At 34.9% G+C, this 27,211-nt stretch overlaps 1 protein-coding gene and 1 long non-coding RNA gene across 10 annotated transcripts; both read left to right on the forward strand.

Moving 5' to 3' along the window:
• The first annotated feature begins 88 nt into the window (after positions 1–88).
• LOC105275969 (protein lap4) lies at positions 89–27,192 on the forward strand. Of its 9 annotated transcripts, XR_893321.3 has the most exons (36): positions 693–854; positions 1,130–1,247; positions 5,663–5,741; positions 5,881–5,970; positions 6,109–6,229; positions 6,540–6,832; positions 6,931–7,064; positions 7,280–7,391; positions 7,491–7,657; positions 7,825–7,982; positions 8,071–8,181; positions 8,360–8,581; positions 8,825–9,058; positions 9,160–9,244; positions 9,886–10,053; positions 10,170–10,342; positions 10,430–10,567; positions 10,664–10,819; positions 10,907–10,987; positions 11,132–11,950; positions 12,260–12,367; positions 12,452–12,631; positions 13,176–13,205; positions 14,271–14,429; positions 14,554–14,931; positions 15,259–15,414; positions 20,181–20,603; positions 20,821–20,932; positions 21,016–21,072; positions 21,178–21,295; positions 22,301–22,406; positions 22,689–22,802; positions 22,884–23,018; positions 23,291–23,491; positions 23,987–24,084; positions 24,390–24,492. XR_893321.3 is itself a non-coding variant. In XM_011333208.3 (35 exons), exons 1-35 carry the CDS (start codon positions 693–695, stop codon positions 24,672–24,674), a joined length of 6,183 nt encoding a protein of 2,060 aa, XP_011331510.2. In that variant the 3' UTR covers positions 24,675–27,192. The 9 variants fall into 9 exon arrangements, 7 of the variants coding, with proteins under 7 accessions (XP_011331516.2, XP_011331510.2, XP_011331515.2 ...); XM_011333208.3 differs by lacking the exon at positions 23,987–24,084 and having other exon boundaries at positions 24,390–27,192; XM_011333213.3 differs by lacking the exon at positions 23,987–24,084 and having other exon boundaries at positions 11,132–11,677; positions 24,390–27,192.
• Positions 13,213–14,132, forward strand: LOC105275968. Its single transcript, XR_893320.1, has 2 exons — positions 13,213–13,901; positions 13,992–14,132. It is a non-coding gene; the product is annotated as an uncharacterized LOC105275968 (long non-coding RNA).
• Positions 27,193–27,211: the final 19 nt, after the last annotated feature.

The raw sequence follows: 27,211 nt of genomic DNA on the forward strand, positions 1-27,211 counted from the left end.
TAGCGAATAAATAATACCAAATTATTTGTTACGTCGATTGAATTATTTTTTTCGATTAATTCATCTAACATTGATTCATGAAACGTAATTCCAGTCGATAAAAACTAGTTTGACTTATCGAGAAACATCGCACTGGCATGTGATCGAATCGTAAAGTCAGGTTTTCAAGGAAAACTCTCTCGCGCTAGATACACACGTAACCTTTAAATCTCCAAGGTTTTTCTTCTTTACGTTGACTTTTGAGTAACTCGAACATTTAATTCAAACCGATCGAAACGATGCGAAAAACGATAACGCGAAGGACTTGCGCCTGCTTTTCTGACGATACTTGAGAAAAGCTGGACGGTGATTGGCCACCGCGTTGCCGCGTCCTGTGTGCAGGTGTCCCAAGGTAGCTGGCGACACGATCAGAATGCTGCACCGTACTCCCGTATGTGTCGCACTCGCTCGTGGTTCATTCGCGTGCTGTTAGAACAACGCGAGCAACGTGATCGGTGGTTCGTCGACGTGATGACGTCAGATCACGAACCATAGGCCGAGAACGCGAGTTTAAAGCCGAGTAGGGCGTGAAATCGTGCGTTCTTTCGTCGTCGGATGGAAGTATGTGCAAATAGCGGTGCGCGCGTACGTTTTATCTACGGGATAATTATGTTCGGTGCTGTTTCAACGTGATCGACAGTGAATAGTGTATCATGTTCCGCTGCATTCCGATTTTTAAAGGGTGTAACAGGCAGGTGGAATACGTTGACAAGCGTCACTGCTCACTGCCGTGCGTCCCCGACGATGTCCTGCGATACTCGCGGAGTCTGGAGGAGCTCCTGCTCGACGCGAATCACATTCGCGATTTGCCGAAAGTAAGTAAACACACCGCACCGCATTGGTGCTGCACCAGTTTTCTATTCTGTATCTTCCCTGTAGCCTCCTCCGTCTTCGTGTACCTTGTTCTCTCTCGCTCGCCCGTACCATTGTATCCGTAACGTAGTTTCGCCACGTTACGGTGCGACGAAGAGATCGAAGTACATCCCGTACAACTCGATGGAAACGTTTCCCAGTACTTTTCTCCATTTCGTTTCGTACCGTATTCAATTCTGAATCTTTATCAATTTTCGATTTCGTCTCCGTTTTTCAGAATTTCTTTCGACTTCAGAGGCTACGGAAACTCGGCTTGAGTGACAATGAGATACATCATTTGCCGCCGGACATCCAGAATTTCGAGAATCTCGTGGAGCTGGACGTGTCCAGAAACGGTGAGAATCTCCGTATCTCTGTGTATGATCTTGAACTGATAGATACACGTTTGACGATGCGTGTTGCTTGATTTACACGTGAGATTGCCCGTATATCGGTGTACGTGTCGTCCGACAGCTCGGGTTTAATTGCAATTAATTGTCGTAATGATCTCGTTAGCGAGTTCTCGTACATATCTCGATATCTTGTTTTTTCCCCTCATTATTGCAACGTTCCTTTTCCTCCTCCGAGGATTCGGCCTCGGATGATGGACGACCGGTGACGGAGTTGCCTGGAGAGGAGAAAGGCGAGGGAGCGTCTCGGGTAATTTTGCGCGTGCGAGAGGCCGATCTATCGCCGGGAAGGATTCAATTAGACGAACAATTATCGTTCCGTCGCGAGGATAAAGCTATTTCGAGGAAATCTCGAATCATCGTACTCTGAAAATTCGATACGGCCGTCGATGAGCGCTAACGAAACGGTATATAACGGTGTATTTTCTTTCGCTTCCTCCCATGGTTGCGTCTACCGTAGCGCGTCACCGTGCTACCGACGCCGCACCGCACCGCACCGCGCCGAGCTGAGCCGAGCCGAGCCGAGCTGCGCTGCGCTCTGTCGTGTCGTGTCATGCCGTGCGTGCCGCCCCGCCTGTCACTGGCGCCTATCATAAATTTCTGCCTGCGGGATATTTTTTTCCTTTTGTCATCCTACCTGTTGCAATGCATCGCATTTCAAAGAGAATAAACGGATAGCAATGAAATTCCTTTGGAACTATTTATTTAACTCTTTGAAGCATAGTGCTATGGAAAATGTCCCGCTTTTTTAGCGCTTGAATTTTATGTGCATGGTGGGACGTTATTCATACCACCTTTAAATCGTGAAATTACTAGAAGCACAGAGGTTTATTCAGGTTTATCTTACCTATTTAATATAGTTAGAGATTCTATTAACACACACATACACAGATGTTAGATGTCAATTATTTTTGCTTTTATTAGTTTGTGTAATTTTGTATTCCAAATAATTAAAATAAAACTATTTTATCACATTTTATACAAATAAAATTTCTGTGCAACTGGGCATTTTGTTTTGTTGTAAAATCCTGTGCTTCAAAGAATTAAAACTCGGCGTGTTAACATTTTTTGGGTCACGCCGGGTAGAAATGTCAGTTGTGTACTCACTGTGTGCGTGCATGCGTGTGCTGGAGCAGAGGAGTTGTAAACAACCACATAAGGAAAATAGATAAAAAGTTCATTTCAATTTCCTGCGTGTGTGGGAGTGTGGGTGTGGGTGTGTGTACGTGTGTATGAAAGGAGCGAAACGTATCTCCGTATTTTGTGTAGAATGATGGTTACAGAATAGTTATAGAATACGTGGAGAATCTGAGATATTTATGGTATATTTTCATAACGAATATGTTATGCATGAACCTCGGAGAACTCTGAGGAAGATTTTCATGTTAGATTAATGCTGTCGATGATTGGTTGACCGAGAAAACACAACAGTTTATCGACAGCAGCGCACGATAGCATTCTTACGTTATGTATGCATGATATAATGTAGTACGATGACACAATAACACGCGCGAGAGGTATATTTTTGCTTTTTAATATTAAAAGATAACGAATGATATAATATTAGAAAAAACAGTATAAATGAAAAGATATTTTTAAATATCATAGAGGTGTCTTTAAATATGATGCGTGTGCGCATCGAACAGCATTAGTGCACTCGATTAATTCACGTATCATGTTATCGATGTCTATCACGTGAAATTGCATCAATCTCGCCATACCTCAGCTATGCGCGCTATAATACCTGTGCACCATGACTTAAAATTCTGTCTGATAGCTTGATATCCATTTGATGCGCGTAGAATATTAATCGCAAATAAGCAGGATCAATAACATTTGATGCAATGAATAAATTAACAAATATACAACAAATATGAGATACTTTTTCTTTGATATTGGTTAAACAAATTTTAATGACGCTAATGTTACAAAAGTTGAAATCGAACATACGTAACATCATTTAAAAAAGTATCGATAAAAATACATACGTTATATAAAGTGTTATACACATTCACCTGCGCTTTAGTTTTCTAGTTTTGTTAAAATTTTATTTGAATAAAAACACACACACACACACATCGTTTAAAATGTTTCATCCTTAAAATACATAATATCTGCACTTATAACGCGTACGATTCAAGCACGACGAAAATTGTTGCAACTTGATGCGATTAAGCACGACGCAATGCGTACGGTGTTATATCATCCGCGCAATGTACACATTGTTCTTCCATAATAGTTTGATGTCGCGTACCGAGTTTCGTGTTACGCGGAGCACACTATTATCGGTAGGTATTTACGATCTATTATGCGTTGAAATATGTTACGTATTCCGTTCACAACAGTATCCGTATATATTCGTTTGCACTGACTCACCTGGAATCGCGCTCGCTAGAAAATGAGCGCGATGTAACGCCGATGTAAATAAAGCCTTGCGTCCACGATGCTAGAAATCGGCCCGAGTTCTCGACAATAATGTTTACACTTGGACAAATATAGATAGCGTTGTAATCGAGTTACGATTCTAATTGTCATGTGTGCTAACATGACAGCCAAAGTGAATCAAAATATTAAATTCTAAAAAGAAATTTGAGCCTTCATTTATATGACGTGATATAGCGTGGTTCCATGCTGGAACAGTAAGTAAATAAATACACAACTAGTAAAGTCTAGTAACTGTTACGAAAAAATGCGACGTGATGCATTTTTGCGTCCGAGAGTTCCATCCGAGATTTGCATCCGAGTCGCTAATGCCCACTATCCGAGTTCTAATTCTAAAGTAAACTTTTTCTCGGACCGATTTCTAGCATCGTGGACACGAGGCTTAACTCCGGCGTTCGAACGCGCAGATGAGTGGATTGCGCAATCGCGACAGGTCTCGAATGAAGAGATTCTTGATCGAGATATATATCGTTGCGAGTAGATTATCCTTTTACGGTTGATAGCATACTGATTTACAATTTCCCAGATTTATTATAACTATCTTGATAGTTACCAAATCGAAGGAGTTACCTGTCGACTGCCTTCAGACTAGGATTAAATATTAAATAAAGATAATAAAGCTTCTCTCAAGAGTTATCTAATGCTGTAATGTCCTTCGCAGTAATTTAGACGCGAATCACGCGCGAGCCTTCTTTTTGTCTTTTACTGCGATCTGGTTGATGCTCCAGATGCTTTAGAACACTCCTTATTTTTATTTGAAAGAGGAAAAGGAATAGAAAGTGTTTTAAAGCATTTGTAGCACTAAAACCACACCTTTTGCATCACAATTCTTTTAACTCGCAATAAACAAACGCGCAATAAAGGTAATGGTCTCTCGTTATCCAAGATAAATTACAAAGAGCAAGGGTTTGGTGCTATTTATAATGTTTATTGCGGTTGTATTAAAAGGGGCCGTCGACTAGCCGCGATACCGTGGTTGCTGAAAATTGACGGTACTTGGATAGAAAAAGAAAGTAATATGTGTGCACGTATCAGACTCGGGACCATCTCGCATGTCCATTCATCCATGGATTCTGTTTCTGTGGGATCGACCGTTCTCCCTTTTTAACGTAAATTTATCTCAGTTGAAACACTCAGCCTGACATCCTTTTAGGAATTCATGTTCAAATTTTGATATTTTATTAATAAAATATTAAAAGAAACGAGTTAATTGTTAAAGAATTAATGAACTAATGTTTTCATTAATTATTTTTCTCACAATTAAACATTTTAATGATATTTAGTTTGGCAAAATAAAATCGTGTATCTCTGTGATAATAATCTTTTTACATTTGTAATTGTTCCATTACAATTCCATAACAATTCGAAAAAAGAAAATAATTGTCGAAATTATTTGCTTTTTGAATCTCTGAAATTCAATGATAAAATGTTTTTATTCTGAAAATTTTTATCGAAATACTATTCCATAGCGATTATCATGGTTTTGCATCATGAAAAAAATTCGCGACAGAGAAGCTGTTGTATTTTTTTCCAGCGGAATCACGCTTTGTTGTAATTTCCTCTCGTGAATGTCATTTGACTCTCGCGTATGTCGGACTATTTGGACGACCATAAAGCGAGACGCGTAGATAAACGAGCCGAGCAGTTCCCCACTTTTTTCAACAGCATTGAAATACGCTGGATATAATGAAAATTGAAAAATGTGTAGTATATCAAAACTGATTTTCCTCTGAAGAAATGCGCATTTCATGAAAATATTCTAAACCACTCGATTCTAAACTGCTCGAGCATTTTCTTGTACAAAAAGATTTGTATAATTCTCTTATATAAAGGTAATGATCGAAATGCTTAATGATATTTCTCGAGTAATATCGGAAGAGAGTTGCTTATCAGACAACGTCCCCTGTCTTATTTTACAGATATAGAACACATTCCTGATGACATCAAGAATTTACGGGCGCTACAGGTGGCGGATTTCAGCAGCAATCCTATTCCAAGGTTACTCAATTATTCTGATCTTTCTTCTATTTTTGAGTATCAGTTTATACTGCATTATTTTGCGATATTCGACGATTTATTTTTAGATAACGTCCATTCATCCGAAACGATATGAATTTCCATCTGTTCTTATTTTTAGCCTTCCAGCAGGATTTGTACAACTGAGAAATCTAACTGTACTTGGGCTTAATGATATGTCCCTTACGAACTTGCCACCTGATTTTGGAAGGTAATATCAAGAAATAAATCTTAAACACACACACACACAGAGAGAGAGAGAGAGAGAGAGAATGTACGCGATACAAATATTGATATATAATTTCCATCATTAATTTTTAAATTGTTGGAAACATATATTCTTTTATAGTTTGGAGGCGTTACAGTCACTGGAATTAAGAGAAAATTTGCTCAAATCTTTGCCTGAATCGCTCTCCCAGCTTTCCAAACTTGAACGACTGGATCTCGGTGATAATGAGATCGAGGAATTAGTAAGTATTTTGATTTTCTTATTGCGGAATCAACAACATGAGCGAACGAAACGAACGATTCTGTTTAAACGAAAAATATTTCTCTTTCAGTTTTTTTTATACAGAGCTTTTTTTATTGCTCTATTAATATTTCTTAGTGGAAATGGTCTATAAATACAGATTTCGCATAAAGTCTAAATCCATACACAAGATTTTAATAAACTAAAATTTTATAAATGTTTATATGCTATTATTTATGTCTAATGTCTCTTCGGCAATTGCATTTTAATTAATCAATAAAACTAAATGATATTTTATTTCTTTTTAATAGCCTGCACATATCGGAAGATTACCAGCGCTACAGGAATTGTGGCTTGATCATAATCAGCTGCAACACTTGCCACGTCAAATAGGCGATCTCAAAACACTAGCGTGCTTAGATGTTTCGGAAAATCGTTTAGAAGATCTTCCTAACGAGATTGGTGGTCTCGAATCATTGACAGACTTACATTTATCACAGAACGTTATCGAAAACTTACCCGACGGACTTGGTGAACTGAGGAAGCTAACTATACTCAAAGTAGATCAAAATAGACTTTCTACTTTAAATCCAGCTATAGGAAAGTGAGTAAGCGGAATATAAACGTTTATTACATTAATTGATGAGGAACGAGGAATTATCGATTATAAATAAAAATACCCTTGCGTCTTACGTGTTTTAGGTGCGAGAATTTGCAAGAGTTAATTCTTACGGAGAATTTTCTTTTAGAGCTGCCAATATCTCTAGGCAATCTTCACAATTTAAATAATTTAAATGTTGATAGGAATAGCCTGCAATCTTTACCGTTAGAAATTGGTAAGATGATTTAAAAAATATAATTTCTGTATTATAAATTATTATAAATTTTTATTATAAATAATTTTATTATAAATATAAATATAATATTATAAATTTTTATTATAAATTTTTATTATAAATATTATAAATATTTTATTATAAACATGAAAATAAATGTATGAAGTGTAACACATAACTGACATCTGAATCTTCTTGTTTCTTTGATTTTCTAGGAAACCTGAAAAAGTTGGGTGTACTGTCCTTAAGAGACAATAAATTACAATATCTTCCAGCTGAAGTAGGGCAATGTAATGCCCTGCATGTCCTGGATGTATCTGGCAATAGGTATGCAGTTTTCGTAATCGTCTTAAAATATGCGCTTATTCATCATCTTATTGGTGTCGAATGAGTAATTATACGTTCGATTTGTTTTTTCTCATACAGGTTACATTATTTACCATACTCTTTAATTAATCTGAATCTAAAGGCGGTATGGTTGAGCGAAAATCAGGCGCAACCAATGCTGACGTTTCAAACGGACGTCGACGAGGAAACTGGACAGGAAGTATTGACGTGTTTCCTTCTGCCACAATTGGAATTCCATCCTGATGGTTAGCGTCGTTAAATTATTTCTCTTTAGTAAAATATATTCCAAATTGAACCGGAAAGAATGCAATCCTAATAGTGACAAACGCGATCTGATTATTTTGCTTTTACATATATTTATAGGCGTACACTTAACGATTTCACAAGCTAGCACTACTTTTTTTTTCTTTAGATTCAAGTAGATTGGGAATGCTGGTCGGTATGAGAAATATTCCAGGGTGCGAAATGCGTGAGTTGGCAAGTAGCGATGACGAAGGCTGGCAGGAGAGAGAAGCATCGCGTACGCACTCGGTGAAATTCACGGATGAGCCGCCGGAGATCGACAAGGAGGTACGTTTACATCTGGCGTCTCTTCATTAGGCAGCTTTTTACAATACTTTTGGTTATCTGTTCTGTTTTACTTTATTTCCGCAACTAGACTCTTTTCGTACGTCAAAACACGCCGCATCCAAAGGAATTGAAAGCTAAGGCACACAAGTTATTTAGTAAGGGGAAAAGCGATAGTCGGTCGGGCTCTACGGATGAGCAGGTAAGTCTTACGATCAACTTGCTCTCGACAAATTACCCAAGTAGCCCAAAAATTATGCCCAAAAACATTCCAATTATACGCTCTTCTTCATTTCTTATCCGTAATTCTGAACGTTCCTTGCGCGACGGACGTTGTCTCACATTATTCTGTAAGATAATCTGATTCAAACTTTTGTCAGGATGTTTCTCAAACATTTGGATTAGATAAAGCCGAATCAGAAATGCCGGTAAATTCTATAGACATGCCGCAATCTGTCTCTGAGCAAGAGGGACATGTGGAATATACTGTACAAGATGATCGTAAGCTATCAACGTCTGCCGTCGAACCAGACAGCACGGATGTTCAATCTAAAGAGGCAGACAATATTCCTGCTGTTCAGTATGCCGCAGAGCATCACGCAGTAAGTAATTCATGGCATGTTGCTTTATTCTAATTTATTTAGTAATTACGTAAGCAATTATCTTATATTTGATGTGCAGACTCTCGGTATGTTAAAATGCTTATTGATTAAACCATCTGTGGCTGTATAAGCGCATTTGCACGTCATAAGCTGTATATTATTAATTCTAATGATTACGTATTTCTAAGATTTTTTTCATTTTTAAATTAACGGCGTTTATTCATTTCGTTTTTCCGTTTGCAGAACGCGAGAGCTGAAAATTCTGTTTCGGAATTGAAAGAGAAAGAAGAGGAAGAGGTGTTCGAAACTGAAGAGAAGCACGTTGAATTCGACATCGCAGAGGACGGAAGTAAGGAAGACGCTTCCGATCCCGATAAGCCCAATAAACTTCAGCGTAGAGACACTCCGCATCATCTGAAAAATAAACGCATCAATACGGCGGTTGATAAAGAGAAAGTTGCCTCCATTATTGCACAGGTATTGCACAGACATATTTCGTGTGCTATTTGACGAATAAGAAAATATATATTTATGTACACGTATATACTTAACTATAAAAGATGTGTAATGCTTCGTAGGTGCTTATGAAGAAAGCTGATGAGCCTCCTGCACCTGTTCCACCGCAAGTAGAACCTACGGAAACATACGACACACACAATCAAGGTAAATTTAAAAATTATATGTTTAATAATTGCATTTGTGTTATAACTCAATTATTAATTAATTAAATATTAATAATATTAATTAAATTTTTATATAATATTAATTAAATATAATTATATTACGTGTCTGTTCATACTATGTTTCAAGTTAATTCAGTTCATTTATCTTTATTTTTATCGTCGATAGTAGTAGTAATTTCGCAGAAAATTTTTATCGTATGATATATAGAAACGTTTACTAGAAACTTATGACGGGATATTTCGCGGAATAGTTTGACCGAACCGCGCGCAATTTTTTGAATCATTGGAATTTATTACTCATAGTAGAGAGGGAAACGTGATAAGATATATCTCTTACTCCACCTACCTTATCTCTAATCTCGTTATCAATGTGTCTCAATGTATATCCGTTAGGGGATCGAGCAACAGTGTATCTCTTGTGTTATATGTGGCATAATGTTTTTCATGTAAACGAAACGCTGGTGTAAAAGTAGCTTGATATAATGCCTAGAAAATACAAATGTTTTGTTAAAAAAAAGCGAACCTCAAAGGGTATGATGTGTATTATATGTGTGTGAAGATGTTATATGGTACATCAGTGTATTTATTAAACGCATTAACATCATTAATTTGTTATTTCAGATGCAACGTCCGACATTGAACCAGCAGTGGAAATACGAGAGGAGCAATATGAAATTCACATAGAGAGGACGGCAGGTAGCGGACTAGGGCTGTCGATAGCTGGCGGTTTCGGATCGACGCCTTTCAAAGGCGATGACGAAGGCATTTTTATTTCAAAAGTTACCGAAGGTAAACATTTCTTTGCAAATGAATAATTGTACTGAAAGCGTGACCCTGTCTGATGACAAGTTCGTGTTCTTTGATTCATTTAATGCCTCTCAACAAATTATTACATACATTTTTAGGTGGACCTGCAGACTTGGCTGGTCTGAGGGTAGGAGATAAAGTAATATCTGTGAATGGAATATCAGTTGTGAATGTAGAACATTACGCTGCCGTGGAAGTATTGAAAGCATGCGGACGTGTCCTCGTGTTGGTTGTCATAAGAGAAGTCACAAGGATAATCCCACCGTACGAGGTATAAAATATTTTCTGAATATCGCATATCCTTCCCATTTTAGAAGCTAGATTAACGTTAATTGTGCTTTATTTTAATCATTCTCAGACGTCGACGAGAAAAGATTCCGTGTGCTCCAGCTTGAGCACAAGTAGAGCACCAAGTGCAACGTCCTACGTCTCATCTACAGCGTTGTCACACACTTTAGAAAATGGCGACACATCTTTGCCTCATGAAAGTGTGAAGGTAACACGTTCGTGTCTACATATCTTCTAAAAATGATAAATAGCTTTTCGATGAGCAAATGTACGATAATAATTTGAATTTAATCTGTTATTGCAGACGAAAAAGATTCCCGAGCCTATAACCGCTATAAAAGCGAACAGTGAGCCCATAGTGTCCGTACTTTTTCATACGACGTTGATTCGAGATCAGAATGGATTGGGATTCAGCATCGCCGGTGGAGAAGGTTCACCGCCATTTAAGGATAACAACGACGTAAATATTTTTATAATAAACCTCGTTATTTCCTGATATTTTTGACTTTTGATCATCAAAGGTTAATTGCATTATCAACATTTTCAGGCGATATTTATTTCGAGAATTACGGACGGTGGAGTTGCCCAGAAAGACGGGAAATTGTTAGTTGGTGACAAAGTAATATCCGTGAGTATTTTTATTTAATGTTAGATTTATGTCAAATAATAGAATTTTTGTTATTTTTATATTTTTTATTCTTTTATTAATTAATTTTGATATTTTGATACCAATTGATACTTGCATATGTTAGATCATTTCTGTAACTTGCAGATTAATGGAGCAGATATGAGAGGAGCGAAGCACGAACAAGCGGTAGCTTTACTCACTGGCTTGGAAAGATTCGTTCGATTAGTAGTCGAGCGGGAAATACCATTTTCTCAAGCAAATCCTGCCACCGTCGTGACTCCTTCCGAGAAATCGCCACGCGTCATAGGGACACCGAAACCTTACACGGGTCTGTACAGTGCTAACAGTTACATGGCGAACAGACCTGGATATGGTGGATACCGTCGGTCTATGGATGCCGATAAAGCTTTGTCACCAAGTCCTACCTCGAAAACGCCACCATCTCCTTCGTCGTTACCCGCAGATTCCGATATCGCTAACGACACGCCGAAAATGAACGGCGTAACCGAAACGGGAAACATGCAGAAGACCGTTCCGTCGACAAGTCCCGGTCCGGTAATTAATCAGGCGCATCCGCAGCCAGCACCAAGGCACAGCGTCTCGCAGACGAGTACCACGCCCACGAGTAACGCTGGTTCCGCAACTGCGACTTCCGAGCCTAGACCGGCGTCCCCGCAGGAGGACATACAGGTACCGAAGCCAATCACCAACGAGGAATTTCAAGCTATGATCCCCGCTCATTTCCTTCGACCTCCAAAATCCTCGCCTTCGCCAGACTCCAATCAGGGCCCCATTGTGACAGTCACGATAAAGCAGCCAGAGACTTTGCCTGGAGATGTTAGTTTTCCTCCGGCCCCCACCACACTCGGCAAAGTTACCGAGAGCATCACAAAGAGCACCCTCACCGAGACCGTCGTAACTAGAGTGACCGACAACCAGTTGGTGCAACCACTTATTATCGAGGTATGTGTCTGCTTTAGTTAGACAAGCACCAAATACATATACCGCCAACACGTAGTCTTGAATTCTGTAAAAACTTTTCCTCTCGCTGTCTCTTATCGTTGTCTCGGTTTTATTTCGACAAAATCTATGTCAAAGTGTCTATTGCGGCTTCTCGTGCTATCTTTTGCCTCCTGATAATCTTCCTGTTCCATTTGTTATCCTCAGCACCTCATCAAATTAAAATCTTTTTGGAATATATATATATATATATATATACTTATGCCTTTACGACCAATATGATTTATAATTAATATAATAATCGATGTTTAGGATGTTGTTCTCGTGAAAGAAGGTTCTTTGGGATTCAGTATCATAGGTGGTACCGATCACTCGTGTACACCGTTTGGTGCGAAAGAACCAGGAATTTTTATATCACACGTAAGTCTTTGATCTTATTTAATGATAAAATTGCAATGCTATTTATTATTAGGTGAATATATATATGCATTTTTGCAAATTTAGGTTGTTCCTGGTGGCATAGCAGCCAAGTCTGGAAAATTGAGAATGGGTGATAGGATATTAAAGGTAAACGGTACGGACGTGACGAAGGCTACTCATCAGGAAGCAGTAATGGAGCTTTTAAGACCAGGAGATCAGATCGTGCTTACCATTCAACATGACCCGCTTCCAGAAAATTATCAGGTAAAATGATACATTTTCTCGAAATGATTGCTATCGAACTGCTGTTTAGACTAGCAACGCTTACATAGAGCTCTAAATCTATGAGTTAGGTATACTTTATGCAATGATACGTTACAAGACGACACATATATGCATTCTTTTTGTCACCAGATTATTCTTAAATGATAATATAATGATACGATTGTGTATTTCTTAAAATATGCAGCAATATATATAATTTTTTTTATCAAATATTTGTGCTCAAAATGCAACACAATTAGCAAGACAATTACAGTCTTTAGACCATTCACAATTCTTTTCGTAAATATATATATGCACACGTTTGAGAGACTGTATTTTAGATAACACGTGAACTGCTTAGAACTTTAAGCACTTCACTTAATAAGTGAGTTACTTTCGAAAGTGTTTTTTCTTCTTCGTGCTCTGTCTTCTTAACGTCCTCAAGGAATGCTTGTTAGTTGCATTCAATGGCACTCGGTGCTTCTGTGTACGATTATTTCCTTACCTAATGCAGTTTTTTTTTTTGTATAATTTCTCCCACAAGCTGGTCGAAATAGAGTACATCCCTGTGACAGTAAGTACTCGATGCATTGGACCCCGATCTCATTTTATGTTCTTATTATTGCTTTATCCCTACACCAAGGCTGCGGAACTTCACTATCACGAATGACTCGCTTTTGCTTATGCCGATTTCGAGAAAGATTTATTATTTTACATTCAGGTGCTTTTTTGTGCTTCGTGTCACGCCATACTTAATTAATACTACTATTAAGCGCTGAATAAGAAACTTTATTTCAGATTGGTCTGCTCTTGAGATCTTATAATGTTCACTTTTTTACAATCCTGTAATACATATTTTTAACATTATATTTCTCTATGACTTGCCTGTATGTGTAAGTTTAAATATGGTTAAGGTACATAAGTGATTGCCAGTTAATTATAATTACGATTAAGCAATCTGTCATACCTACATTGCATTTAACATGAAACAAAGGATAATTTTTTCAATACCAGAGATTTTACATCATGAAAAACATAGAAGAAAGAGAGAGATTGCAGAAATGTTCCTTATCAAAAAATATAATAGATCTATTAAGCTTCAAACTGACACTGACAACTTACCAGATATTTACAACATTGTTAGAATCACATAAACAGACTGGCATTTTATTGTCTGTTTTCATGATTCACTGACTTGCTTTTCGGAAGATCTTTTCTTCCTGAACCTACTTTTATTAACATCATAATATGATTGATATATTTGTAACATGTAAGTTTTTTAATTCTTATTTTTTGTTATTTTTTATTTTGTATACCTTTAATTTAATTTATGTGTCATTGTAATGATCATCATCTTTAGTTTATAGATAATGACTTTATGTTACCACTATTGTCATATCTATCGAAAGTGTTAATTATTGCCACCTGAGGAGGACCAAAACCAATGGTCGAAACGTCGTGTACATTGTTTTGAATTAAATACATTGCCATTCAGGTCGAATAAAAAGTGTTTTTCTTCAGATAATTTTTTTATTGCGATTAAATTAAATAATAATAATAATAATAATTTATAGTTTTGATTCTAAAATAAAGAAATGATGAGCTATTCTATAACGAGAATCCATATAACTTGTTCTAGGAATTAGTGATAACGAAAGAAGCTGGTGAGAAGCTTGGTATGCATATTAAGGGCGGACGAAGAGGGCAGAAGGGCAATCCGCTTGATCATTCTGATGAGGGCGTTTTTATATCAAAAATTAATTCGGGTGGTGCAGCGAAAAGAGATGGACGACTCAAGGTAAATACACTACGTTCATTTATTTCCTCATTTTGATTATTATATATTTATTATTATAATTTTTTATTACTAATAAAATTCATTAAATTATAATAATTTATTCACGTCTGTGTATTTGTACCAGGTTGGTATGAGGCTACTGGAAGTCAATGGTACATCGTTATTAGGTGCGACGCATCAAGAAGCTGTCAATATACTTCGGTGCTCAGGGAATACGATTACCTTAGTTGTGTGTAAGGGTTATGATAAAAGTGAAATGGAACCAATATTGCCGATGTCTGACGGAGATCCCAAGGAAGCGGAAGAGTCTCACGAGTCTAGGGATCCGGCCGCAGACGGTACCAAGTCCTCGTCGCAAAGCGTGTCTAGCTTAGATCGAGACGACGAGGAAGCTGCGATCCTCAGGCAAGAGCAAGAGATGAAGGCTGAGCTCGTTGCTTGGGAACAGGAGGAACGAGAACGAGCGCTCGTAGAGCAAAGGGAGAAATCTACACCCGAAAAAGTGAGTATTTGTTCTCATTAAATTCCTACGTGATATCTTTCGAATCGGTATACCATTTTAGTATGCAAATTGCTTTCTGTGTAAAGGATCATGTTTTGTCACCGTTATAAAGAATTTAATCTCTTGATTTAAATTCAAATTAAAATTTTTAGAATCCATTAGAACAAAATAGATTTGTTCTACAAGAGATTAAATTCTTTACAACGGTCTATATTTATCTATCTAATTTACGCACATTTACCTTAATATGTTTTTTAATTTTTTAAACTTGAAAGTAATTGCATAACTTAATTTTTATCTACGTTGTCTAATTTTGCCTTGATATAGGTATTGGACGTTGTACGAGCAGCAGAATCACTAGTGAGCAAATCGAATAGTCCTGTCGACATGGTTGTACCACCAAAGTCACCCGGGGGTACCAAGGATCTCAAAACTACCACCATTGTCATGAGTAAACATACGTTAGCAACACAAAATCCCAATGTAAGTACTGCATTAATGATTTCTCTCTTAAATTATTTTATATTTGGCATTTTTCAAAGTTTAACTGACTTGAGAGTAGTTAATATGTATAATTTGTATATCTAGCATACGTAGATTTATCCCAAACTGTTGTCACTTCCATCAGTTAGCAATTGATCAATCGGAGACTAATTTTTCCTTAGCGAAAACTATTCAGTATCATTCTTTTTTTCATTAACTTATTTCGTACAAATTTCTGCATTTTTATTCGTTTTTAAGATGCATTTATATTTTAATTCGGGGTACGGACAAAGTCATAGTATCCTCCATTTTATAAACACATATAAAGCACTGAAAACATTTATAATAATTTTTTTAAATATTGCATGTGATAATTTTGATTGTAATAAACTTATTGCTCAGCCATTAATGAATCAATAATACGTGCACCGTTATTTTTCTACTGGCACTGCCTTTTTTTCGCACGCTTCGCATGGCTCTTAGCACGGATATTACATATGACACGTTTATTTTGTGTGTATGTGTCTCATTACATGAAAATTAAGAGTTCTTAGAAAAGGTTTTTCTCTCGATTAATGTACAGAATTTTTGTCGTTATAAAACAATTTTCTGCAAAGCCAAAACACTCAACCGAATATAGTTAAATTAGATATCAACTAATGCTTTCGTATAGAGCATCTTAATTCGATTAACTCATACGTGTACGTCCTATAGTCAAAGTTATAATCATACTCACTATACATTCTTATACGCGTGAACATGAATTTTCGCATGAAATATGAAAATTCAAAAATGAAAAAGAGAGAGGCAGAGAGAGAAAAAAAGAAAGAAAGTTTGTTAATATCTTAAGTAAATTTAAAAATGTATTGCATTTTGTATAAAATTAATTATCCAAATTATCCATTTCATTGTCAAAGATATTTTTTATTATTATAAATAATTAATTCTTTTGATAAAAGGATAACGTTATGAACATTTATTAGCAGTTTGAATATTTTATTTAAACTAAAACGTTCTCCGACCTTGCTTTGATTAAAAATGGTTTAATATTCCGAAAGTTTTAGATATTAAAAGAATTATTTATCTTTTCTACGTGTGTTCGCAATAAAAACCTTATAAAAAGCAAATTTCATGAGACTATTCGTAAATATTCTCATCGTCATCATAAATATATGATTTATTACATGATTTCATCAAGATCTCATTAAATGGCGCATGAAATGTACAGTTGTCGATGTCTTTAGCGTCGCATGCTCTCCTGAGCGCCAAAACAAGAGATATTTCACATGTTTACAGACAGTGGAAGATGATAATGCTACTTTGGCTGCCCTCTAACAGGAGTGAGTCGTTCATCTTTCTACTCATTTTCCTTGTGTCTGCGTCCATGCCTCTGATTCCACAGGACTGTGCTATAAAACGTTCTCTAAGAGTACGTGGCATTAACTCGCGATGTAATCATGGATTATTGCGTTTTTACATGTCTGCAGGTGTTATACAGCATAGCTATTGTTACTCCATTCGTTACTAATACTGCCATTATAACATTAAGTATTATTGAGAACACACTGATGGCTGGGTTGAGTCTGTAATTAATTTTTTGCTTTGATAAAACCGGGATGGGAATTCTAGATCACCTAGTGATCACCAGGTGTGTGGTATCCCACCAATTAGAAATATAAATATATATACGTATATATACACACATATACATGCAACATCTTTTGTTTATAGATGTCGGATAACAAGGGAAATATTTCTGTGATAGATAGATAAAAATCATAGTAAAGAAATATAATTAATGAGATTCTTTTAGTATCATTTGTTTATCTTTATCATTCGTTGATCTTCATCCTTGTTTGTGAATTTGCTAATGCGCGACAATCATATAAAATATGATTGCTACAGATTAAACAATGCTACAATAGCTATTGCTACAATAGTTACTTTCGATTAACCATTATGATTTTTCTCGGCTACTGAATGAATGATAACTAAAAATAGACGATTTATGATTCGTAATATCCGTAATTAATAATATTTTTGGTGCAACAAATTTAAGAGAGCAATGAAAAACATTTCGATTTATTTAAGGATTTGTCACTTTATACAAGAATATTCTAATTATAAATATCGTTTTGTGTACATTAGTTTAATTTAAAAAAGTACAAAATTTTTCAAACAGGAGATTCTTTATTAATATTTATAAATTTCTTAAATAAAATAATTTCTCTTAGTAATTAATGTATTTGTAAAAAAACAATATTCTGTCTATTATAAATGATATTCCTTACGATAGATCTATAAAAAAAATTCGATGATTGTGTTTTATACCTTGCTGTTAAAATATGAGTAAATATTAAATCGATTTGAGTAATGCATTGTATTATATCACAAAGAATTAGACTATAGTTCTGAAATAGAGTATATACATATGAATGATATGTGTATATATCATACGCATACACATACATTATATATTTCCTCGTTGAAATATCATCTAAACATCATTGTTGATTTAAAAAGAAACGCACAAAGCGTCTTGTTATTACTTATTCGATGCACAAGTTTAATAATCATTAGTTTATAATTATATATGTATATAACGAGCATCACAACATTTTGCATTTTCTTTCGATTGCAGATTGTCATTTTTATAATAATATTGAGACAAACGCGGTTGGTTTGATCTTTACTGAATCGGAAGGAAATGCATTGTCGAAATTATTCTTGTATTCTGATTTTTAAACAATTCTTATTCCTTCTTTTATCTTTTAGAAAAGTTTTTGGATGTTAATCTTTCTCTTTTTTATTTTCCACATTAAATGTTTTGACACGTAAACGTGTTATGTTCCATAATTACAGTTTTACGACAATCAGTTACTCCAATTCCTACTCTTGTAATTCATAATTGCTTAACACATGTTTACTAACTATGTGTTAGGAACTCTGTTAGAAATTTGTAATTTTAAATTAGAATTGTTTAGACATTTAAATAATTGCAGTTTATTAAGATGGATTCCTTTGAAAAAGGATATTAATATAAATTATATGTATCGGCGATGTCATTTTAAAGAATACAGTTATTGTGTCGTGTATTTTATGCAAATCCTGACAAGGAGAAATATCTCAATCTGTTAAGAATTGTAACATTAATGTGAGCATTTTGAGTATTGGCCTTTGTCTTAGTTTATGAGCTAATAAGATCTCGGAATTAAGTACATTCAGTACTATAATTAAGCCATATCATTATTGAAATTTAAATCACACAATGTATCTATATATTTTCTATAAGTATTATATGTTTATATAATAACTATATGATGGACCAGATGTTTATATATTACTACAAACTATCAAATAAGATAATTACTAAAGTATCTAAATGATGTTAATGTTAAAGTTCCAGTTAATTGGTATAGGGATGAAATTTGGACGTTTTTAAGATAATCCGCCTATGCACAGAATTTTTCTGAAAGTGGTTATAGTTATCCTTGTTGTGAAATATATATTAAGATGAAGATTTTTCATAACTATATCTAGATAGGAAGAATATAATTGGAGGATATTATTTTCCTGTAACGTTGTTTCACTTAAAGCCAGTTTACTACGTTATTTCATATAATATATTACAGTAGAGGAGACTGTTCATCGTGGAATAATTTTCATGGAACCAATTTTTTTTTCATTTAATGAAAACAAATATATTAAGATTCTATATTGGTGAACAAATTCATATATCAATAATATCCCTTTTTGTTCTTTCATATTAACTTTGTAAAATGTTTTTTAAACTTTAACAATTATTGTTATCTATATTTATATAAATCTGATGTAACTCGAGAAAAAGTAAAATTTCTTACAACATTCTGGCAAAATCCTTACTTGGATGGTGTGAACGTTTCTTCAATGTTCACTGACGAGTGTGTGATTGGGAACAAAGTAAAATGATCCACACTGAATTATTCTACAGGGTATGTAATACAATTTAACCGATGGCCGCAGGATAATACGATGAGACAGAACTTACCAAGTGTCTCAGGATATTCGCGAGATACGTGACAGTCTCCACTACTACATCGATACGTATATACGATGGATAGGGTACAAATATAGGGTAACTTTATAAAATGAGAGGATTTAATGTACCGATCATATGTTTACAAAGTAAATTATGCGCAATGAAATTGCATGATCCATTGCAATAATAGTACAACCGAGAGACATACTATTGAACGTATGTATATATGATCGCAAAGAACACAGGCGATCGGGTAAATAAGTACGAAATTCTTATTTAAGATCCTATATAGATTTTGTATGACATGTAGCATTCGAAATAAATCTGTTTTAAAGTACGTTTATGAGACTTTAAGCAGACTAATTTAATGCTTCGATTATTGATACATGTATCGTTTAATTTTGTTATTCGATGTTACACTAAGCATTTCTGAGCATTTTTCTGTTATAATTTATTATTCATAAGCAATAGACATCTTCGCTATTATTATGTCCAAAAAAAGAAATATTAATAGCGCTTTCTTTGCAATATGATAAAGGAGTTCTTATAAGTCAGCGCGGTAGTAGTGTGAAACACTCTGTATATGTGCATTGTGTTATGATTTTATAGTAATTAAATAGTTGTATGTGGTCGCTTCGCATGTAATCAATCACTGTATGGAAAACTACTTTGATTTATTTTGCTCGACATAGCGTTTCACATGAATGATGTCGTTTAACTAATACAATTTTCCATGTTATTTACCCAGTCGAGGACGAATGAGACATCTGGAACGTCGAAGGATTTTTCCTTGTCAAAATCGTCCACAATCCCTACTCCCGCTAGAGCAGCGCATATTGAACGTTGCAGTACTTCCATGCATACCTTGCCCTCTCCGAAAAAGAAATCTTTGCCAAAGCGCAGTATCACATTTGCTGATTTGCCAACGAATTTAAAAAAACGTTCAGATTATCCGTACCGTGACGAGCCCACGGTGACCGAAGAACAACCGATTCAGCCGTTGCAGGAAACATTTACTTACCCTTCGCGAGTCACGTCCTATGAAACACCTGTACCTGCACGTTTCCCACTTCCCCCGACGCCTCTAACTGCTCCCGAATGCTGGGGAGACACTTCGGCTTCCTTTAACAAGCGACAGATAGCACGCTCTGTTGATGGGAATCGGGTTGAGGTGGGTTTCAGAAGAGCATGTCTAACTAACATATATATTCACTTACATTGGATATCTCATGAAATGCAGAAATATATTCATAGCATATAGGATAAATGCAACGTACCTTTTGCAAATTAAATAATTATTATATATTAATGCACATTTTTTTATTTCCCGTTTACGTATTGATAATTATTTGTTGATTATTTGTATGATGATATATTTGTACTAACAGCAATCTCCAACTTCATCTCCGACGCCACCGTTGACAAAAATGTCAGTCAGCGATAAAAAGAAGTTATTTGAGAGTGCCATGGAAGAACATATGAAACCATCGCCTAAATCAGGTGAGAATACATTTATTATTCATATATTTCATATTTAAAATACATCGCTCGATCGATTCAAAAATCGTATATGTATGTTACAGATAAAATATTTAGTTTTCTAAGTCAGGATGAGGTAGAAAAAATGAGACAAGAGGAAGGTAAGCTGTGGCGCTTACAATAGAATATATCAATCTATCTTTGTTTTAAATTATGTAATTTGTTTTAATTTGATACTGATAAAAAGATGTACTTATGTGTTGCAGAAAAAAAGATAGCAACATTGACGCGAGACGAGCTCAAGTCATGGGCGCAACTTGACGAAAACGAAGGTCTCGAAGATTTGGACACGATGATAGATGATCAGGATAATGGACGACCTAAGTAAGCCTCACCCTTCACGTTTAAATTATTCCTATTTTGAGAATCGTGCAAGCTGCAATATACAGTTTGCGTGTGTCAAGCGGGAGCACCTATTTACGTTTAATATAAATGACGTTTAATACGAATAAGTACGAAAATAAACAATTATATTAAATATACGCAAGTATTATGTAAGAATTAAATCGAGAATAGTTTAATTACTTGTTAGATTGCGTTAACTAAAACGTACTATGTCAGGCAGCTTTCGAAATTAAAAACAAATTGTTATATTAATATTATATTTATATTGGCTATATATATCCAATATAAATATAAATATATATTTATATATACACATGTTGACTGATTCACAATCTATATATAGAAAAATACACTACGTTTTGCAATAAGATTTACGTGTACAATTACGCTTAGTAATGTATTCACTTGTGTTTATCTCTAGGATAAAATCAATTCTCTGCGACTATACGTGCATGTGTTCCATAATATTGAATGGAATATTAAATCACATATTTGATTATGACTATTTAAATGAGATTTTTGATTTGTCTTCTTAAGAGAGATAATAATGGATATTAAGAAAAATATTAAGAAGACTTATTTCGAAATCTCACTAAAATATCCAGTGATTATTGTATAATTATGTTTTTCGCACGCATACATGCAACGCATTTGATAATACAATGCATTTAATTTACTTGCACTTTTATTTCCCGCCACCAGTGAGTCTACGGACAATAAATCCACAGCCGCTTTATATGCTTTTACACTGTATACTGTACATTCACACCTAGGTTTTATAACTTGGTAGCTCATTGACAATCTTGGTTTCATCGGCATTAGAATAGAAGAACGCATTCATACACTCATCTGCAAATCTCTGCAATATCAATAATGTGAACAGCACTGTTTTTGTGTTGCTTTTTGTATTTTTTTTTAAATAAATATTACGTTTATAGCATATGTATATATCATTCGTCAGTATGCATGCTCGTTACCTTCCAGTAGCCGACTGAGCTCGCGAACTTCGATCCCTCTTATCCAGAATGTTCCCAGCAGCGTGAGGACAGCAAAAGCGGAACGTCGTTTGAAAGAACGATTAATACAAGAGGTATTATTTCAATAAACTATATTTTTTTAATGTTAATCATGTCTTAGCAGTTTTTGCATCAATTCTTAAGTAGCATTATAAGAAAATACTAATACATTTAAGCAACAGGGAGGGAAAAAGTGAGAATATATGCGTGGGTGGTGTGTGTGTGTGTGTGTTTTAGTTCTCTATCACATTTTACATAAATTTTACATAACTTATATAACTAAATTATAAGTTATATTTTATTCGCAATTCAAAATTACAATTGGAGTTTTTTTCTTTTCATTTGTTTTTCAATAGGGCCTTATATCGGATGAAGATGAAGAACATCTTTTAAGTCCGGCCGAACAGCGAGCGCTTAGAGCAGAAAAGCGTGCAGCTTGGCGACAAGCGCGTCTTAAATCTCTTGAGCAGGTACATGGAAATTATTATGTGCATGTATGTAATTATTATGCATATATATATATACTCATACGTATTTTTTTCCACTTGTAGGATGCACTTCAGGCACAAATGGTGATTAAAAAGATGAGCGAAATAATGGATACTAACAAAGCTGAAGATACACGCGGTACCGCGGAACTTGCTGAATCCACCGATCCCACTTCCGATCAAGAGAAGGCGGTCGAAGTAAGCATTTGCAGATATTCGAAGTTAAATTTTCTAAAAATAATTTTTACTTTAATCTAACATATACAAAGAAGAATCCTCACTAAAGATATGATTAATCTGCAAGAGAGAGAGAGAGAGAGAGAGAGAGCTTGACCATCTCAAAGCTGTGTGTTTAACCCGATCGTATACTAATCGCTATCTTGTGCTCGCCTGAACTAACTCAGCATTCATTGAGCGAAGTTATCGTGTTACTACAACGGTTCCCATTTGTCTGTCTTTTGCTACCTTAGTTTACTACGTTACGGCCGTCTAGTGCAGATTTTCCTAAGCTCGCTGTGCGCAGTAAAGTGGGCCCCCCTAAAGAGATACGCGAATCCGAGAAAGTAGTGGATGAGAAGGTCACTCGGCGTACCGAGGAATACCTAGACGAAGTAACGGGCGAACGTCGTGTACGAACTGTCGAATACGTCGAGAAGCTCATTGAGCGTCAGGTATTATACTGCTAAAACTTGCATCAGTGTTGTTAAAGTATCAATACGCATTTATTTTATTGATGCGGGGTACAAAAGAGCGGGCACAACTGCAAACCATCACGACTGTGACGATCAGTTCATCTCTGGAGCACTGCACTTGAATTCTGATACCCTTTTTTTTTAATTTATGGTATACAGATGGGTCATTTTAACGCTAAATGGCATACATTTTGCTCGTAAGCTTATGACACATTAACACCTGTAACAGCCGATTCGATTAAAGAGATTATTAGATATCGATTCACGTAGACGGAAAATAATTGAGCACAACACTAAAAATGAAATCAACTGTCACACAACGTTGTACGATTTTGTAAAATTGTCTTATATGTATATATATGTATATTACAGAAAACATTATACTCTATGAGTATATGGATTTCTTTTAACTTGCGCTTTCACGCTATTCATATGATGTTTTGTTTGTTCAATTGTTTCGTTTATTGTTTCAAGACTCCATCGCTTACGTCGATGAAACGTTATGCACCATCTTGAACTTTGAATGTTACTTCTACTGATCTTACTAACAACTTTCTCTTCCAACTATATCGGTAATTTGACTTTTATACATTACTCACATATTTCAAATTAGAGCTTTTTGCACGTAATACGTAAACGATTAACGATTAACCGTTTGTATTGTCTTATATTGAATGTGCTTTCTTTATTATATTTAGAAATACGGTAAAGATAAGATACGTCGAAAGCTTTAAACTGTCGTTGCAATCTTTGTAGAAATTTTCGATTGCGTTATCTTACGATGCATTTGTTACACGATGCATATAGATACAATGCCAGAGTACAATGCGCAAAATTAACGATTGACTAATTGAAATGTATATGTTTCTGCAATTAGGTGGAAACTTTGAGAGAAAAAATTATATCTTTGGAATTGAGCAATGCGGAGGACGACGTGGAGAGCATAACCGGCACCGGCGCGAGTGATGCCGAGAGCGAAAGCGAGGATATTACGGGACAAGATACAAGTACCGTTGATGCAGGTACCGTGGAGGAGAAAATAGATTCTCATGACACAACCGACGTGACCGAAAACGTTACGTCCGCTAAAACAAACCCGAACATTACTGTCGCGTCCACGAAGAAAAAGAAACGAAAGCGATCGAAAAAAGGTCGCCACTGATAAGAGATGTGCGTTTCATCGAATAGGTGTAAAACATTGATGTTAAATATATATACTTTATAAGAGTCAGTGGAATTTCTATTTCAATACTTGGTTGCGTTTCATATGAATTTATCATGTAATAATATTTTATATAAAAAAATATGTATATGCATACATATATATTACATAAGCATAAAATATATGCATACACATGTAGACACACGCGCGCGCGCGCGCGCGCTCGAGTATATATCTGAGGATGAAATCGCAGGAAACTACAGCATTTACATTATAATGCCGCTTGTAACTGTTTCACATAGACGTTATCTTCTTTACTTTTTTATAGTACGTTCTCCAAGTTTTTATTTTAATATATACGGAATACATCAATGATATATGACTCTTGTATAGTTTCTACATGCTAATTAAACATGTAGATATAATGGAAGTATTAATGAAACAAAAGACAGAGTTTATGCATGATAAAAATCATGCTTCCATGCATTTTCCCGTCTAACTCTGAGAATATAATCTTGTAATAATTTTTTTAAACAAAACATACACATTAAGAATGTGATAAAGCTATGCAATTATGATCATACGTTACATTCGTGAAGTTCTTATGATTATGTTTTATAATGTGTGCATTATAACAATTTATAACGTCCGTATCTTATGCTGGTTATTTATATTCATTGCCACATGATAAAGCGTATTTTAAAATTGTTATTTCCATAATAACCTTGATAATATTGTGTAAAGTGCATTATATAATAATTGACTAATGCAGGAGGAGAGATAATGTGTAAGTTATAGACTTTAGATTGGTCTTGGTCTATCTCTTTGTAGAATATTTTATTTATTTGAATTTAATATACATTTGTGCGCGAAGATATTCTGACCTGTAAAACGCATCACATTCTAAAACGATTCGGTATTATACAGTGAGATAAGAGGACGCCAAGTTTCAAGATTTATTTTAATGCAAATTATCGGCATTAAACAAAGAGCGATTATAATTAGTGCAAGCGTGGACTTTTTTTATAGTCGATGATCCTGACACTGTAATCAGAACAGATATTGCATTTGAATGTTAAGACATCACACACTTTACACATATAATTCGTTATTTATAATATATTCATACATATGTAATATTAATATTGTTTTTTAGATTTAAGAATTTTATTTTATACCAAGTATTTACATCATTTTTCAACTCCCAAAACAACATACGATGAGAAATACATATTTATTCGATAGATAATGTGGCTAGACATGAAGTTTTTAATGAATGTAAATAAGCGAAACTCTCTAGATGAAATTGCGATAATCTGCGATTTATAAAGTGCGATTAAGAATGAGGGACCAATGAATGAAGTTAAGCGAGCTCGTCGATATCACTATATATTTGTAGCAAAAGCACGTTAATGGCACTATACCGATAGACTTTGGATGTTGGTCAGTTAAAACTTCGTCCAACGCGTTAATGCGTCATGTACGAATATAGAGCTAAGAACAAACAAAAAGAATCAGTTTATCAAGTTTGAACAATTGAACTGTTCCGTCTTTATCTCCTCTCTCTTTGTCCGGCATCTAAGTTTTGATATTGCAATATTCATTGTCCGAATCAATAATGACATCCGATTATTAATGTTATTAGTAAAAGTGCCAATGTTAGTATTGTTTCACATAGATTTATATATCTCACGTTAAATATCTATTATCACACAAAATATATATATCGTACGTTTCACTTGCTCGCTGCCTCTTTCCTCAACTTTGGTTTTATAGCATAATGTGCATAACGAAAATTCTATTAAATCATGTTCAGGAGATAGCAAATATTAATCTATTTATTAGTATGGTTATTTTAAGTTGTATCCGTACGAGATACGATTCTTGCCTGCTAAGAATTCAGAATCGACGTTTAAATACTACACTTAGTTTGAAATAATAAAATGTCCTAATTTTGCAATTTGTTCAAATATTGTCAAATATGGTTACATTGTATTGTTGGAATACATTTTAAAATGATGAAAGAATCTTCCTACGATCATTCTTTCATTTACATAAAAATTATAGTGAATCTTGAGGAACGGGACATCTATATACACATGCACGACATAAAACGAAATAGATTAGTGAACAAAGTATATCATCGATTAAAATAATTGTGCAGAAGACGCGAAGAACCTTAAGTTGTTTTAATTTAATTAAATCTTATAATTAAAATAATATTAAATCTTAATACATAGAAAGAAATCTCTATCTTTTATTTAGAGTAATAAGAGAGAACGAAGTGTTCTCTCTTCATGAATAACATTCTCTCATAAATCATGTTATCATAGCTGTTCGTGCGAATGAAAAATTCTCTTATAATTACCGTTATTGTTTATAACTATATTTTGTATTACTTTTTCGTAAATCCGTTCTACAAATCTCTATACGAGTCTATAAACAATAAGAAACAATAAATGTATGTCTCTCAAAATACTTATGCCAATTCTAAGATTAAAAAAGAATATGGAGATTATGTAAAAACAAAAGCAATT

Source organism: Ooceraea biroi, chromosome 9 (assembly GCF_003672135.1).
Source record: "Ooceraea biroi isolate clonal line C1 chromosome 9, Obir_v5.4, whole genome shotgun sequence".
NCBI classification, from domain to species: domain Eukaryota; kingdom Metazoa; phylum Arthropoda; class Insecta; order Hymenoptera; family Formicidae; genus Ooceraea; species Ooceraea biroi.